At 33.4% G+C, this 18,217-nt stretch overlaps 1 protein-coding gene across 8 annotated transcripts in view; it reads left to right on the top strand.

Moving 5' to 3' along the window:
• CACNA2D1 (calcium voltage-gated channel auxiliary subunit alpha2delta 1) overlaps positions 1–18,217 on the top strand; it is a 381,531-nt gene that overhangs the window by 220,848 nt on the left and 142,466 nt on the right. For all 8 annotated transcript variants that reach the window (XM_070424150.1, XM_070424148.1, XM_070424149.1 and 5 more), the window contains exon 5: positions 10,347–10,388. In XM_070424150.1, the coding sequence (XP_070280251.1) occupies positions 10,347–10,388 (42 nt within the window). The remainder of the gene's footprint in view (positions 1–10,346; positions 10,389–18,217) is intronic.

The following is an 18,217-nucleotide window of genomic DNA, read 5'->3' as shown; positions in this document are numbered from 1 at the left end:
TAGCTGCTAATATATTCTCTTCAGACTTCTCACCTGGCTATTAACTTTGAAATTTCTTGAGTCCTTAAATGTAAAATATTTTTCATACTGAGTTTCTCATGCACTAGGAAAGAAGTCAGTGTGATCAAAAGATGAATACACTGATGTGTTCCTTTGTTCAGTAACACATCTGGAAGCACAGTTTAAAATGTAGACAACTCTCTAATTGTCTCGGCGTCTCTGCAATATTTTTGCTCTCCACTGAAGTAACCCCTTATGATTAGAATAACTTCATTTAAGCAAGTCCTTTAGTTGATCAGTTAATATGTTATCTCAATTTCTTATTTAAAACTACTTAAATTTTATTATTTATACTTAACCAGAATAAATATCTTTTTTACTTTTTATTCAATGTTTCAACCTTTTCTTATTCTATTTTATTTGTATAATTATATTACTGAAACAAGTATCTAAGTAATTGTACATTAAACTGTAACCTTCATTAAAATTGTGTAAATCAGTTATAAGGTAATTTATATGCTATATAATATTAATATTTGTTAGATATATATATCTTTAAAATTTACAAAGTTATTTCAGATAAATTATAGCATTAAATTATCACTGCAACCCTTTGAAGTTGGAGTTCTTTGTCCAGTTGATAAATGAGAAGACAAAACAATTTTGAATAGGTTAATTTGTTTGCTTGCTAACAGGCTAAGAATTGCACCAAAGAATAAAATTCAGATTTTTTAATTTGTCATTTAGTGCATTTGTGTTGCATCATGCTGCCTCTGCTTGGTACAACTTTGTGTATAATATTTAGAAAAAATATAAAGGTTTTATTTAATACTCCCAAAAATTTATATATTTTTTCTAAATAATTATACATTATGAAAATTAAAATGAATAATTTGTAAAAGTATGCCTGAAGAATTAAGCATGGTCCACAGAGTTCCTTTTCCCTGTCCTTCCTTTTTAAAAATTTGAGTGAAAGATGAAATGCAGTATACAACTGAACTAGGACTATGTTGAGAGTCTTGGATTCCTTGAGAACTTTTTTGAATTGCGGCATCTATAATTAACACTTTAACAATTATGAATGTTTTAATTAGAGTCAAGTTATATCTGAATCAATGAACAATTTGAATTTAGAAGCTCTTTGAAATACAGCTTAATTAAATATAATTCCTAAAACTAGACTAATGAAGTTCAAGCTATTAGGAATTTTTATTTGTTTTCAAAGCATTTATATATTATTCAGATGGAATGTCATGCTTTTTAAATTTTCAGAATTTATTTCATTTATTTTCTTCTGCAGCAGCCTTTTTCTTCTTTGTACTGTTACTAAAATTATTTTTACAGAGAAGTGGAACAAATTTAAACTTTATCACCTGTAAAAAACACTCTGATTTCTATTAGTTTCAACACAAATGCATGGCATTTCATGATATTAATGAAAGATAGCAGTGGTTGATCTAGAGCAATTATTTTATGCCATAATGGAGAGACTGCCAGATTGGTATGAATAAAGGGGTTGATTTAATCTAATATGAGGTTTTTATTTCAACACAGGCATCCTCAGAAATACAGTTATTATGTTTCAGAGATAAATGGATATACTTTGACTTGACCTTTTAAGATATAAAGAAAAATAATGATATAGAAGTTCTTACACTTTTACATGTTTCTACAGAGATATTTCAGAGAGATTTCAGCTAAAAAAAGAAAGAAAGCTTTCTCTTTACCTTTCAGAATTGAAAGATGTCTAAGTTCTCTTGGGTGTTCACTTGAGAAGAGAAGTAATCACAGACTTATTGTGAAAAATAGAGGAACACAGCTACTAGGTCTTCTGTGATCTAAAGCAAAAACTATTACTCAGTGAAAACATAAAACTATATAGGTGGAAAGATTCTAGACTATATTTGTCAACTAACTCATCATTTTACAGATGAGGAATCTACGCCTAAAAAAATTCACACTGCTAACTAGTCACTGCTTAAGCACTTTAAAGTCATGTATTGATTTGTCTATGCTCTCAGTAAATATCTCTAAAACACTCCCTATGTGTCTATAGTAGATGTTGTGGGCTCCCTGCCCACATCTTCTGAACACACACACACACACACACACACACACTCACTCCTCTAGCTTCCTACCCAAAGCATGTGCATATCTTTGTTTGAGGGCTTTCTCTGGTGGCAGGAATATGTGGAAGTGAACACTCCACACACACACACACACACACACACACACACACACACACACAGAGAGAGAGATTACTTGGTTGCCTTCCCAATGTTTCCCAAACCTTTTGATGTACATGGCATGGCTTTCTGTAGCAGTTTTAACCCATGCAGGCCCGTATTCCACTTGCAATAAGCCATGCTCTAGCCAGAAGCATTTGTTTACTTGAGGTGAATGATGAATGGACACATTTACTAGACCTAGTCAGTATAAATTTAAAATTACAGTAATACATATAGAAACATTTTCTGTGAAATTAATCTTTTCATGCAGACTTAATTTTAATGTGTCCACATAAGTAAAAACTAATTTGTCAATTTTTTTAACATATGCATTCTGAAAACCTACTTGATTGTATAACAGACTTTCAGCTTCAATGGATACCCCTTCATTCAAATTAGTTTGTTATATTGAGGTTTTACTGTAGTTATGTTCTCATCATGCCACCAACAAAAATTAAAGTTTAAGCAAATACTATTAACTGTTAGTAATAGGAATTAGAATGGAAAAGAGCATTGTGGGGAGTGTGGTATTTGTATTAGTGCTATCAGTTGTCAGAGTTAGAGACCACATTCTAACTAGCTTAAAAAATAATAAATGATTGGTTCTATAACTAAGAAGCATGGGGATGGAGGGAATCTCTGGCACATCAGCTTTTAAGCAGCTTATCTTTCACGACCATAACTACTCCTGGAAAATGGGATATTTCGGGAAAAGTTATAAGTGGACAGATTCGGGCACCTGTAATGTCTGTCATTAGAGGAGTTGTATTGTCAGCCAAATGGAATCACATGATTGGAAGAAACAGTTTTTCAGATAGTAACATTTCCAAATAGAAGAAAATTTACCAAACAAAGCAAATCCACATGTTTGCTTATCCTAGGTTTTACACTGTGAGAACTGCTGACTTACTCTGCATGAGGGCTTGCTGTGTCATTTTCTCCATCAGAATTCCACAGTTTGGGTGTTGAGATGGATAAGCAAACTTTTGGTTGACTAAGGTTGGGCAGGAGTTAGTGAGGACTGATGTGTGAGAAGTGGGTTTGGAAAGAGTGCATAGAATCATGGAGAAGTTTGGAGCACAGCAACACGTGTAATGGACAGGATGCATATTGAGCCATCACTTACCTCCCATTTGCATTAGACTTCCTTAAAAATGTACCTCATCTAATTGATCCAATTAAAAATAATAACAGAAATTAATCATTTTATTTCCTCACTCTGGTACATAAGAGTCTTTGAATAAATAATTTTAAATGAATTAAATAGACTCACAGCATACTAACTGACCTAAGGAAATAAAACTATAATAATTTATTTAGATTCATATAAGTATCAGATAAAACTAACATAAATTCTATGGATAATACTGATTTTTCTTTTTCAATATATAAAATAATAGTTGATAACATATACAGGTCACATATTGTGTGCCAGGCACTGTGCTAAACTTAATCAGTTGTGTCATTATCTCCTGGCACATAATATTCATGTAGGGTTGTCATATGTCTTCAGTCCATTAATCTGGTAACATTAATCTCTAGTTTGACTTGTGTCGGCCTTTCCTTTTCCTTTTTATCTTTATAAACAATATACTCATACATTCTAAACCTCACACAAATGTAATGACACACAAATTTTTTTTTTCTCAAAGACTATTGTTGCCAAAACCGGTTTGGCTCAGTGGATAGAGCGTCGGCCTGCGGACTGGAAGGTCCCGGGTTCGATTCCGGTCAAGGGCATGTACATTGGTTGCGCGCGCACCCCAGTGGGAGATGTGCAGGAGGCAGCTGGTCGATGTTTCTCTCTCATCGATGTTTCTAACTCTCTATCCCTCTCTCTTCCTCTCTGTAAAAAATCGATAAAATATAAAAAAAAAAAAAAGACTATTGTCTTCAATTTACTTTATCTACTTTTAGCTATCTTTGGAAACGTTCATTTCATTCACATTCTTCCCCCCATCTCACCCCTGCTCCCATGCATGCACACCCAACCACACTCACACCCGCACACGCACACTCACACAAGTTCCTGAGTTCTTTCATTCACACAGGGCTACAGTGCTGCTGGTTAGCTCATCCCGTGTACCATGGTTTACTTGGGCACAGTCACGAGCAGTGGTGTATGGTTACCAGGTCAAATTGCTACAAAGATATATTAACCACAAAATTTGAGTTATAAGTGATTTGAGCTAAATTATGGGGCTCTTTGTTGGTAGGAATTATTAACATAACTCATTTATAGATAAGAGAATCTTTAATGTTTATCTGATTGACTTCATATTTGGAACTTAAGAGTGATTAAAAATGACCGCAATAGTAAGATTTAAACAAAATCTTTAGCAGACAATTCAGTTGCCTGAAATTTGTCAGGTGGTGGATCATTGTGCAGAGCCAAGGCTAATGCCAAGAAAAGAGCATTACTAAATTGGACGGGGCGTTAATCTCTATTTGAATTTTGAATGTGTCATATATTTCAGATGTTGGCTATAAAATCCTAATTTTCTGTTCCAATATTTAAATCATATTCCTGGCAGCATCTTACTTCCATGTAGAAGCTTTGTACTTATGCTTCGAATTTTTAACATCAACTATTCATCAGAGGCCAACTTTTATAGGCAAGTGGCATGCAAGGGACTGTGACTCAGAGTGCCATTTTAAAGATGGAATGGTCTATTTTGCCCAGATTTAATTTTTGACTCCCAGTAGACGCTGGGAAACTAAAGTAATTTATCTCTCAACTTGCTAGGGGATGTTTTAAATTTCAGTAAGCAGCAGTATTATATTAGCATAGACTATTTGGGTAAATTTGTTTGAAGGAGATAATAAATAACTAAACTACTTGGTTAAAATCAGAAATGAAACAATTTGTTCTTGTCATCTGGTGGTGCTTAAATTATGACAAATAGCTCTCCAAAGGTCTAACCCATCTACAAATCTCCTTTGAGGCCATTGCTGGCTTTATCCTGTCATAAGGCATGGAATACACTGAAATCCACTGAAAACTTCTGTGTTTGAGTTAGAAATAACTTTCAAGGCCTTGTTTAATAATTTGCATAAAAAACATTTAGCCAGAAGTATGTTAAAGAAGATAACTCAATTTTATAATATGTGCCTGTGCTAATTAGTTGCTATGCTAATTAGTTGAAATATGAGAAGATACTGATATAACTATGTACTTTCTGGAGAAGGGACTGAGGGAATTTTGAGTAATAGGATAGATAAATGATTAAGAAACACACACATGCACATTTGCAAATACACATGCTTGAACTGATCAAAATGGGGAAACTTTTACAACTATCTGAAATTCTTAATTTTCACCTCTTTTGAAACCTAGGACAGTTGATTTATGTGGTCATGTTGTCCAAGGACAAATAAGAGTTATTCTTCAGTTTCAGCTACCTCAAAGTCTTGCCACATGTGAGTTGTGATGCGGGAACTTGCTCCTTATGGTTGGAGGGGAGTCTTCATCTTTGTTTTCTAAACCAAGCACAGAGCGAAGTCGCCCAAGTTGTAGAATAATTGGGGACTGTCTCCCTCTGTTGGTCAAAAGATCCCAAAGCCTCTGTAGGCCAGGTAAAGGGAGAAGGAATGTGATCATTCTTTTGCCTCTTCTTTAATTATACCCCCTCAGGACATATAGCTGTCTTTACACTGTTTCCTAATTTTGTTTTAGCACGGAATTCATTTTAAAAATATTTTTATTTATTTCAGAGAGGAAAAGAGAGGGAGAGAGAGAAACATCAATGATGAGAAAGAATTATTTAACAGTTGCCCCCTGCATGCCCCCAACTGGGGATTGAGCCTGCAACCTAGGCACATGCCCTAATATCCCGGTTCATAGGTCAACACTCAACGACTGAGATACACCAGCCAGACACACAGAATTTGTTTTAGCTAAAATCCATCCCTATAAAAACATCAGGACATAGAAACAGTGCTGACTCAGTGTGAATTGTCCAATATTCCTGAAAGTTGTCCTTTATCCCAACCTGGTTAAGATTGGTTCTGGATCTATTTTGGTGCTTCCATGATTTGAGTCATTTGATTTTATACTTATTTAGTTTAACGAAGCTTCACATTCTTTCTTTTTCATGTTAACAAGTCATTTAAAATACTTGTATTGAAAATCGTCTAAACAAATATAAATGGAACTACATCTATGTCTTGTTTCATTGGAAGCAATTTAGTCTTTAAAAATTCTTGTTATTTAGATTTTAAAATATTATTTGTAATATTAATGGTAGTAACACATTGACCTTACATTTATGTGTTTTCCAATGTTGATTTTTTTGTATTTTCTTTTTCGTTTTTGATTTTTCAATTACAGTTTACATTCATTATTACTTTGTATTAGTTCCAGGTGTACAGCTCAGTGGTTAGACAATCATATACTTTACCAAAGTGTTCCCTGGTATTTGCAGCAGCTACCTGAGGCCATATGTAATTATAACAATATTATTCACTATATTCATTATGCTATACTTTACATCCTCATGACTATTTTATAACTACTAAGTTGTACTTTTTAATCCCTTTACCAATCAAAACCTCTCTCCTTTGGCAATCATGAGTCTGTTCTCTGTATGTATGGGTTTCTTTTGGTGTGTTTGTTTCTTCTTTAAATTCCATGTATACATAAAATTATATGGTATTTGTCTTTCTTGGACTGACTTATTTCACTTAGCATAATAGCCTCCAGGTTCATCCACATTGTTGCAAATGGTAAGATTTCATTCTTTCTCATGGCTGAGTAACATTCCTTTATATATATATGTACCAGAGGTTTTTTATCTACTTATCTACTAATGGACACTTAGGCTGCCTACAAACCTTGACTATTGTAAATAATGCTACAATGAGCATAGGGGAGCATATATTGTTTTGAATTAGTGTTTGGGTTTCTCCAGATATATACCCAGAAGTAGAATTGCTGGGTCATAAGGCAGTTCCATTTTTAGTTTTTTGCAGTAACTCAATATTGTTTTTCCACAGTGGCTGCACCAATCTGCATTACCACCAACAGAAGCTGCACGCATCTTAATGTACATTCTTATATACAGAGCTAATATATATTTTTATATAGCAAAAGAGATAGTTATAAATGAAATTGATTTATAACTTTACAGTTTCACCAAATCATGTTTTTTTTCTCAAGCTTACATTTAAATTTTTTACTGAGCCAAATAATTCTGATACTATAAGCCACACTAAAACAAATCACTGCAATTTTCCATAAGAATATATGATTAATTGAGGCTGGAAACTATTTTTATGTAGAAAAAATTTATATAAATTCAGTGCCCTGTGAATGTTTAAATTTTATAGTCAACCTGCCATGTAGATGGAATGGGGTGACAAATTAAATGCACAACTATCCTTTCTCCAAATTGTTACATGGATCTATCCTTGCTAACATTGATCAGTGGCGCTTTTCTTTTAGGTAAAATAAAGGACTAATGAAATGTGCATGCTATCCATGCAAGTTTTGAGTTTGGAGAAAGGAAAGTGTATTTATAATAAATGTTTCTAGGCCAAAAGCAATGTCACATTTATTGGAGACGAAATTTTGTTGTAAGGCAGTGGAAGTGACACTATTGTTTTCCTTCACATTTATATTTTGACCGTGTAAGAAATTGACCTTGTATAAAAAAAGAGAGCTTTTCAAAAATAGAAATATGCCCTAGCTGGTTTAGTTCAGCGGACAGAGGGTCAGCCTACGGATTGAAGGGTTCCTGCTTCGATTCCAGTCAAGGGCACATGCCTGGGTTGCGGGCTCAATCCGCAGTAGGGGGCGTGCAGGAGGCAGCCAATCAATGATTTTCTCTCATTATTGATGTTTCTGTCTTTCTCCCTTTCTCTCTGAAATCAATAAAAAAGTAAATAAATAGAATAAAAGTAGAAATACAAATTACCCATTTTAGAAGGGGTATAAATATTTGACATGTAGTATTATTTTGTGATTTATGTGTTTTTCATAGTTTACATAAAAGAAAAAAAGCCAGCTTTTTGAATTACATGTATTTCAAAGTCCCGAAAGACTTGAACAAATGTATGAAATTTAAATAAACTTGGCAATATACATTTTTCAGTAACATTTTTAGAAGCAATACAGAGGTTCTTAAAGAAGAGGTAATAGGGTTTTGTATAAAATATAGCACAGTAAAAGAGGGAAAGGCATTTGGAAATTCTCAAACCCAGTTTTCTGTATGTTTGCTTTATTTTAATTTCCAGCACAGTTTATCTAAATACAATCAAAATACTTAGTTTGAGTGAAAACTAGCATTTCTTTATCATACTTAACCCTCCTCTGGGACTGTAGTTGATATTCTGAATTTCAAGTTTAAGAAATAAATTATCTTTATTTGTTACATGTGACGATGTGTGACACATAAGGAAAAAGCTTGCTAATAAATTTAGTCCTTTAATTCAAGTACCATGTACCAAGTGTAGTCCTAGACATGATTGGCTTTATATAATTAATCTGTATCCATTATTTTACCAAAAGTATAAGGGTAGGTATGTTTGCTTATATTGTGTCTCCCTTGGCAGAGCAGTATGTACATATGGGTATATAAAGAGTGCTGAAAATGATGATACTGAACTGCATGAAATTTAATACAGTTTCAACACAGTTCAATTTTGAAATATAAGGAAGCAGTTGGAAGAAATAAAATCTAAAATCAAGATAAACTTATTCGGTACTTTAACTTTTGATGGACTCCACATTTTAAATTGAAAATTGTCTCCTAAGGATAAATTACAGGGTTGCATGAGGGATCAATAAGCTAGTAATTAGATTTGGGTCTCAGGTGAATTCAGATGGTTATGATGAGTTCTGATTTTGTATTTTAACTTTGCTTCAAAACTAATGCTATAAGAAATGTTTCAGGAATTAGAACTTACATGCATGGTAAAAATCTCTAGCTACTTCATTATTTTAAAAATCATTTAATGGTAAGTTAAAAAGTGTTATTGACTCTATATGAAATACATTTGAACTCCTGGGTTTCATTCAGTGTTATGAATCATGATTTCATGTATTTGTCTATATAGGGTTTGGTTTGGTTGTTTGGTCTTCAGAGACACCTATATTTTATGGTATGTTTCTTACATAAAAAGGAGGCAGGTTCTGTGACAAATAAATCTGGGAAACAAAACAAGATCTACTTTCCTCTTGGACATTTACATGCATACACTGAGGCTCTGTGAGGTCCTGCTGAAAACAGACAATTCTGTCTATTTTTATTCTAACGTTAAGACCATAGAATACTTTTGCCTATGTAACATTTATTATGGCTTGAAGAGCTAGAATATTTTTGGGGGGTGGGTGGGCATATTTTAAGAAATATTAATCTAGTCTATTTTTTCCAAGTAATTTCCTTCAAATGTTTTTTGTACATTGTGTTTTCTTTTAATGGAATTTTATAGTATCCATATTTGTAATTAATTAAGAGGTACAGAAAAAAGCAATTTTTACATAGTACTCATGTTACTACTGGAGACAAACAGAAAATGGACTGTATTTTCAATTACTTCAGGAGAGGAAAGGAAATAGAAATGGATTATTTTTAAATTGCATGGTTCTAAGACTCAAAGAAATGTCCCAAATTATAAGACAAAATTTATTCTTGAAGAGTCAACACACTTATTCACCACTTTGGTAGAAATGGAGAATATTAGCATTTTAGATAAATATGTATTTTTTTTAAGTCATAGTTTTAGCAAACGATTAAGCAACTTGTATTACATTTTTCTTGAATTATCTTATCATTTGTGGTTTAGGCTGTGTGTGTGTGTGTGTGTGTGTGTGTGTGTGTGTGATATTTATCTGCATTATTAAATTTTTATTTTTTCTTGACAAATTGTTCTCAGACTTACACTGAGATATTTTCCCTCAATGCAAAATGTGCTTTTCCAATCTCACTGATATAGTGTTTTAATATGTTCTTAGAAAATATTGGCTAATCTTTATGGATCTTCATGGAATATATTCTGAAAGGAATATTATGAGGGGTTTAATAATTAAAGTATAAATCAAATGTATTTAGTGTTTCATCCTGTATATTTTTGTTTTTACTCAAACTAATAAAGCATTCATTTTTATATTTTTTATAGAGTAATGAAGTTGTCTACTACAATGCAAAGGACGATCTGGATGTGAGTATTAACATTTTACATTAAATTCCAAGGTGAACTTAGTTATACTGGGATGACTGATTTTTTAGAACAAGTTGACTTAGCAGGTTTAGTATTTCAGAAAATGCTCCATAGCAGAAGAAAAATGCCAATTAGACACAACAAGGTAATGATGAATTTTAGTGCTTATGTGATCTTTAACAACTTATTGTTGGCATCTTCCTAAGAAGAAATGCCATATGTTTCTCTGATCTGAACTCACACTGTAGCCTGTTCAGACCTCGGTTCACTGCACTGACTTAAATTCTCTATACTCCATTAGCATTGTTGACAGAGATTGGATCCCATCCATCTCTATAACCTGGCTCCTGTCACCATGGTCACTGGGCATGCCTATTCTGGCCTTAACTGCACACACCAGGAAAAGCCATTTACTTCAACTATAGTGTTAATGACATTCTGGAAGCTGAGCAACCACTAGCCTGCCTGTTCAATCTTTGAAGCATATTATGTGCTTAATATGCCTTTTAAATAAATATCTCTAAAGTACATGTTCAAATGACTTCAGGACATGATTATTTTAGCTCAAATAAGTTACTTATAAATAATGAACAGATCAGGACAGATTAGGGACACACTGGGACAGATTAGGGACACATTTTCATTACTTAGATATGGTATAAACATTTATAAAATGATATACCAAAATTTACTCATAAGTCTTAAATTCTATTGTAGTTGATTTTTGTTATCAGAAAAAATATTTATATACACTTATTTTTTATCCAATGTTTTTTGAGGGCCTCCTATAATTTAAGTATTCTTCTAAGTGCTTGGAGTGTATTAAAGAAAAGATTAAATAAGTATACTATAATTATTGTTTGTTCTCAGATTTTTTTATCTGAATCAAAAGATATATATATATATGTATAGTTATTATAAGTGAACCTATTGAATTTGTCCTCCTTTTGACTTTTCCCATGCAAAAATGTCTCTAGTATTACTGTGGGTTATAATTATGCCTAGAACCAGGATACATTCTCTTTTTTAGGCCATGAGTTGAGCTATAGCAAATTAAATAAAAAATCTCTTAATAGGAATTGATATCAACTATATTTGATATCAACTTTTAAATTTAAAACTTAAAAGTGATGGTTATCACTTAGATAAATTATTTTTCATTTGTTTATATATATATAAGTGTTTCAGAATAAGTGGTTAAGAGTGTCGTGTAGTGGAAAGAGCATTACAAAGGAATCAGAGACTTGCATGCCCCATCCAGCCCTAAAATTGTAGTCTCCCACAGGGAATTCAAACTATTTAAATTCAAGCTATTTCCCCACATTCTACAGCTGACTAGGTGATCCATAAGTTATTTCCAGTTCTGCGTAGTCTTAGAATCCTGCTAAAATAATCAAGTTTGCTGGAATTAGGCTGTTTCATGTAAAATTTTTGAGAATTTATAACGAACTATAAGATTGTTTCATACTTCATTAAAACTTTTTATGGAGACGTTCAAAGGGCTTTAATATTGGTCTTGTAAACCCTTAAACATTGAATAAAAATGAACCATATTTTATGATTAGCCTCTGGGTTTGGCTGTTACGGAGAAACCTAAAGTAATAGTGGTGAAAACAAGACAAAAGTTTATTCTTCTTTCATGTACCATTCTGTGTACAAGGCCTAACATGGTAACTCAATCATCCAAGGCCCAGGGTCCTTCTCTCATGTTTTCTGCTCTCCTCAATATACTTTTTCATGTTGTGGCCCAAGCGTGACGCTTCAGTATTCACAATGATTTTTGCATTCTAGATAACTGGAAGGAGACAAATGGCAATGGAGGCCATGCTCTTTGCCTTTAAGGGCATGTTCAGGTGCATACATCACTTCTATCTGGTCCACAACTTAGTGACTTGTTTTGCCTATTTGCAGTAGAATATGGAATATAATCCACCCCTATCAGATAGGCATCTACCCAAATAAAAATATGGGGTTCTATTACTAAAAAGAGAACAGGGAGAATACTAACTAGGAGATAATTAGTTTCTACGAATATCTTCAAATTACTCTTCTGACATATTAAAGTTAATGCCCAAAGTCTACACAATCTTAGTGACGTCTATTATCTAATATAGTGAAATTCTTCAACTTGGAACTGAGGGAAAATTATTTTTTACAGCAAAATGTTTATAAATTATGTGATATTTTTTTCTTAATGTTTTGATTACTATGATCAAATTGTTTTCTGCAATAGAAATATTTACAATCTTACAGTGAAAGGAAGTTAAGACATGTAAGTAAATGTGACACTTTGATATTCTACTTTAGAATTTTCAGTGGTTATAATTTTCTTAAAGACTTGCTTATCTGATGAAGTCACATATCAGTAGATGATGAAATTTACTCACCCTAGCCAAAAGTTTTGCAATATAGGTTGATTTAATTGACTGTCATACTCAAAACTTTATACATGTTGTGCTTGATTATTTTATATATAGAATTCTCACAAATCATAATGCCATCTCATTGTTCTGATTTGAATCAGCTTACCATCACTGTTCTTTTAGATGTATAATTTTCACAAATTCCACAGACCAGATGCATTATTAAAAATTGTGATGATACATTATCTAATGTGCTTTTATATTTCACTAATATCTAATGAACAAATGAACTAATTGGAGTACTAAATATTGAAGCAACACTGTCATTTAATACATTTGTCCTCATAAATTTGAATGGTGCTATAAATATCTGAGATGTAAATCAAGTTTCTATTTTAAGTATTATACCTCCTACAGGAGTCTAAAAATATTGTAAATCTCTAGCCTATCATTTATAAGTTTTCCCCCAGTTCTGCATTAGCAAGAGCATATTTGTTTATCCAGGACCACTTCTGGTAGAAGAGTGGTCATTTCTATATTTCCCAACTCTCTTACATAGGTCATTTCCTTTCCATCTCGATGACTACCATGCAACTTTAGATATTATTCTCAAATATTTATTTAAGACCTATTGAAATGGTCTCTTATGCTTCTAAATTTTATGTAGATTTCATAATATACATTTTTAGTATAAAACTTTCCTAAATATTTTATTTATAGTTCCTTTTCCACTGTCAAGATCTTCAGATCCGTTATTATTGCCTTTATTTGGTATTTAAGACCCTGAATAAACTTTACCAGTTTTTTTTTTTTCCTAAGCCAACATGACTTTTGTAATGAAATGGCTATTTCTTTTTGGAGGCACAACCAATCTTTATAAATTATGTTCTTGGGTCCTTCCCTTATGTGTCAGTTCCTGGAGGGCAGCTCTTATGTACTCACAGCAGATAGCCTGGCCTTAATAGCAATTAGCACATTGTAATTACATAAGGTTTTTTCCAGTAATAAATCTAAGTTAAAATAGAAGTATCATTGTATGTAAGTATGAAATGGCTTAAGAACAGCAGTCATAATTTTATACCCCCATTTCTGCTCTCCATACATAACTTTATTTTTAAAGAGGCCCTTTCACCACCCCCCTCCCCCAATTTCAGCCCAGACCTGTGAGTCTGCGATATAAAGGATTGGAATTGAAGTACACACCCTGAGGAAAACACTTGCCCTTAGCAAATTCCTACTTGACCAGAAACCATACCTATATCACCCTCTGCTTTCAAGCTACAGCTCTGACAGCATCAAGAAACAAACCCTTGAAAGGGAATCTGTACCATTTGATTGTTTCCCAGTCCTGAGACTAGATAATCTTAATTCTGAAGAAAGACTAGATAGACCTCTCTTTATTAAGGAAGAAGCAGTTAATGGAGCAAGCCATGAAAAGTTCAATAACAGTATAGTAGAAATATTGTATTATTAAAGATACAGAGGAAACAAAATAGATCCAGTGACATAGACGCATGGAAGACTGTCGAATCTCAGAGGGAAGGTGGGGATAGGTGGGTGGTGTGAATAGATCAACCAAAGATCTTGTATACATATATGCAGAACACATGGACATAGACAATAGGGTGGTGAAGGCCTGGGGTGGGGGTCAGGGGTGGGCAATAAGAGGTCAGTGGGAGAAAAAAGGGGACATATGTAATACTTTCAACAAAAAAGATTTTAAAAAAGAATGCTATATTTAAGTGTAATCTATTGATTTTGCCCATTATAAGGATGATACATAGCCTCAGGTAAAGGTCAAACAAGTATTTAAAAGTGATCAATTATTCCTTTGGAATGTAACCTTTCTATTAGCTACATCTGAATAAGTCAGTTTGTGGGAAGCTATCAGGACTTTAATATAAAACAATTTCTCAGGGTCATTTTATATTATTTCTGCTACTCTACTTAGATCAATGCTATTTATATTTACCTTGTGGATATAAAAATAAACAAGTGACAGCCAGATTTAGCTAAAGCAGTGACTAAAGTAAGGGGTAGAATTAATGTTTCTTAGGATTGTGTAATACAGTAAGAAATTATGAATGCAGACTTTCAGACAAGTTTTCCCCTTGAAATTTAAAAGTATAAAAGTGTATAGCTGGGCTAAATTACTTGGTAAGCCACAGTTCTCATGGAAGGATATAAAGCACATAACCTTACTAGAAATTTAAGGTGATTCTTCCTGTGTCCACTGAGCTGGTTAATGCTAAAACAGTCTCTCTTCTGATTACTTGGTCATGGTACCCTACAATTTTCCAGTCAAATGTTAAGTATTTAAAAACCAATTCAGTCTGACCAGCGTGGCTCAGTGGTTGAGCATCTGCCTATGAACCAGGAGGTCACAGTTGATTCCTAGTCAGGGTACATGCCCAGGTTGCAGTAGGGGGTGTGCAGGAAACAGCCAATCTCTCTCATCATTGGTGTTTCCATTTCTCCTTCTCCCTTCCTCTCTGAAATCAATCAATCAACCAATTCAAATACTACCTCCTCATGAAGTCTTCCTTGGTTTTTCTAGTTAGCAAATGGCATTTTCTTCCTCTGGGTATTCTAAACAACTTTTTCCACATTTCTGGCTTTATTAGTATGTCATACATTCCAGGAATAATCTTCTCTATTAAAATGTTTAGCAACTTGTGGTAAAGATCTTTTTCTCTTTCATTGTGTAGAGCAGTGGTCAGCAAACCATGGCTCGCGAGTCACATGCGGCTTTCTGGCCCCTTGAGTGTGGCTCTTCCACAGAATACCACATGAGGGTGTGCACGTACAGTGCGATTGAAACTTCATGGCCCATGCGCAGAAGTCGGTTTTCGGCCTGGGCTAGTCTATTTTGAAGAAGTGGTGTTAGAAGAAGTGGGGGGGTGGGCATATAGAGAGGATGAACGAAAGGAGATAGACGAAACACGTGTACAAGACGAGTGTGGGTGGGAGAGTTGGAAGGGGTCGACCTCAGCGAACGTACCTCAATCAGATTGAGGACGTTTTTAGCAAAGGCCAGCTTAGGAGTACCCTAATTAAGTTAATAACAATGTACCTACCTATATAGTTTAAGTTTAAAAAATTTGGCTCTCAAAAGAAATTTCAATCGTACTGTTGATATTTGGCTCTGTTGACTAATGAGTTTGCCGACCACAGGTGTAGAGTAATTGTTGAGAAGAATGCTTGTTAAACTGGGTAGGTGTTTGTGTTTCAGTGCCCATATTACTTACACAACATCTGTGAAGATTTGTTCACCTTTTAAGTGGAGCTCTATTTGCAAAGGAAATGGGGAAACCCCTTGCAAGCATGGTGGATATGGAAATGTTGGTTTTGTTTCAAGGTTGGTGAAAACAAAGTTGTGAGAGGAATAGCAAAGCTGGCTTTGGCGATGGACTATATGTGAATCAATTTTAATATAAAAAATTGTTTTCTTTTGTTCATGTACCAGGGAAGGCTGCAGAAGGAGGCAGGGGTAGACATTGTTTCCTCATCTCTTCCCTACCCCTTCCTCTTGTTGACTTGTAGTGGTCATGAGGACTGAGATTAGTGTCAAAACAGACAATGTGGCTTCCCGTTTGTCTAAAACCGATTCAAGTTGGGAATAAGTAGCAGAGTTAGAATGCTTATTTGGAATTACTACAAGTGATATAAGGTCAGGATCTTTGGTTCTAATTCTTGTCAGATATAAGTCTGGACAGAGCTAAGTTACTATTAGTCTCTGTGAAACATGAAATCAGACTCATTGTATTACTGGATCAAACTGAAGGTCTGTCTGATTCAACATGTAATTAGGGTAAATAATAGTTGTTGAATTAAGTAATTTAGAAATATGACATTTTATTCCTAAATACTTTGGTGTACAACTGTTTTTCCCCTAAATACTAACAAGACACACACGTATAATCACTACTAGTATACTAGTATTCAGTGTTATACAGAGGAGATGATAGAGTGTGATAGTTAAGAGATCGTATTCTGGAGTGTCACTGCCTGGATTTGAATCCCAGCTCTGCCATTTTCTAGCTGGATGATATTGGCCAAGTCACACAGTCTCTCTGTTTTTCTCTTTTTTGGTTTGTAAAATAAAGGTAATCATAGTACCTATCTCATATAGTTAGTGTGAAAATTAAAATTAGCTAACATATATAAAACATTTAAAACATTTCCTATCCCATAGTCAGTAATATAGAAATATTAATGAGTATATTTTAAAGAGAATAATTTTTAATGCTATTACAATACATTTAAAATTGATTTGAAGTGATTTTAACTCAAAATGGAGCATGTTTGTGTGTATGCATTAACAATAATGAAAGGGTAATAGATTAAACTATTTTTTTAATTTTATTGTCATGAATATAATTCTAGCATGGGTGTAAAAATTAAGACAATGCGAAACACAATAAAAATCAAATTAGCATCTTCAAAAAAAACCACTTAGAATAAAATGAACACAATGCTGAAATTTGTCTTGATAACATTATAGGTTTTATTATGTCCAGATTTGAAAGAAAAATTAAGCATCAAAATAAGATGGAAAAAAAGGCTATTAAGCAACAATTTACTTATGAAATTCCACTTTAAGTTTTACTTCGTTTTGAAATTCATTTAGGTTCTTGGCTTAGTGTTTTAGAAACATCTATCTCAATAAGTCCTTAGATTCACTCAAAATTAGTGAAGCAAAATCCACAGAAGGCTTGAGTTGTGCCAGCAAGCCGCTCTGTTAATTCCCAAAGCAAGCAAAAAGAATGCCGATCATTACAAACTCTTATTAACCTGATTCCAAGATCTATGTTTCTGACTAAAACCCAAATGAAGTAAGTTTAACTTTGAATTCCCACGTCGATAAATTGAGCTGATTTATTTGCTACATTTTATTTTATTGATCATGTTAAAAATTTGACCCGTCTGGGACTTTTGGCTAGTCTGCCGAATTCCCTTGCATATTTATGTTACTATTTATTTTGTTAGCAGAGTCTTGTCTATGTTAAAATTAATTGAACACAATGTCCTAACTAAATGCCTTTTTAGAAGCCCAATCTTTCATGATCTTATCTTACTTTATATAAATAAATAAACCTGATTCTAGGAGGGATATGCATCAGTGATGAAATCTATTCTAATTATTAAAGAAGCAAAGTCTAGATTTTTTTTTCTAACATTTTTTTCCCCACTATCTTATAGAATGTAGCCTTTATTTCAGGCTCTGATGACTGATGTTGAATCCTCAAATAGGCGATGGCATAGAGATAAAATATTAATTGCTTCTGTATAATGACTGGTTTAATCAGAGTTGCTTTTTTGTGTGTATGCATCTAAGATAAATGTTTTAAATATTTTGGATGGTATATGTTTGGATTGGATTATAATAGTAGTTAGCATACATATTCTTATTCTTAATAGGCAGTAAATACTTTGTATGCAATGTTAGCGTTTAAAGTTCACACT

The sequence above is a fragment of the Myotis yumanensis genome, unplaced genomic scaffold (genome assembly GCF_028538775.1).
Source record: "Myotis yumanensis isolate MYYU_CA2020_CCGP unplaced genomic scaffold, mMyoYum1.0.hap1 SCAF_9, whole genome shotgun sequence".
Classification (NCBI taxonomy): domain Eukaryota; kingdom Metazoa; phylum Chordata; class Mammalia; order Chiroptera; family Vespertilionidae; genus Myotis; species Myotis yumanensis.
Note: the sequence above shows the minus strand (reverse complement) of the source record. Positions and strands in the feature narration are given on the sequence as shown.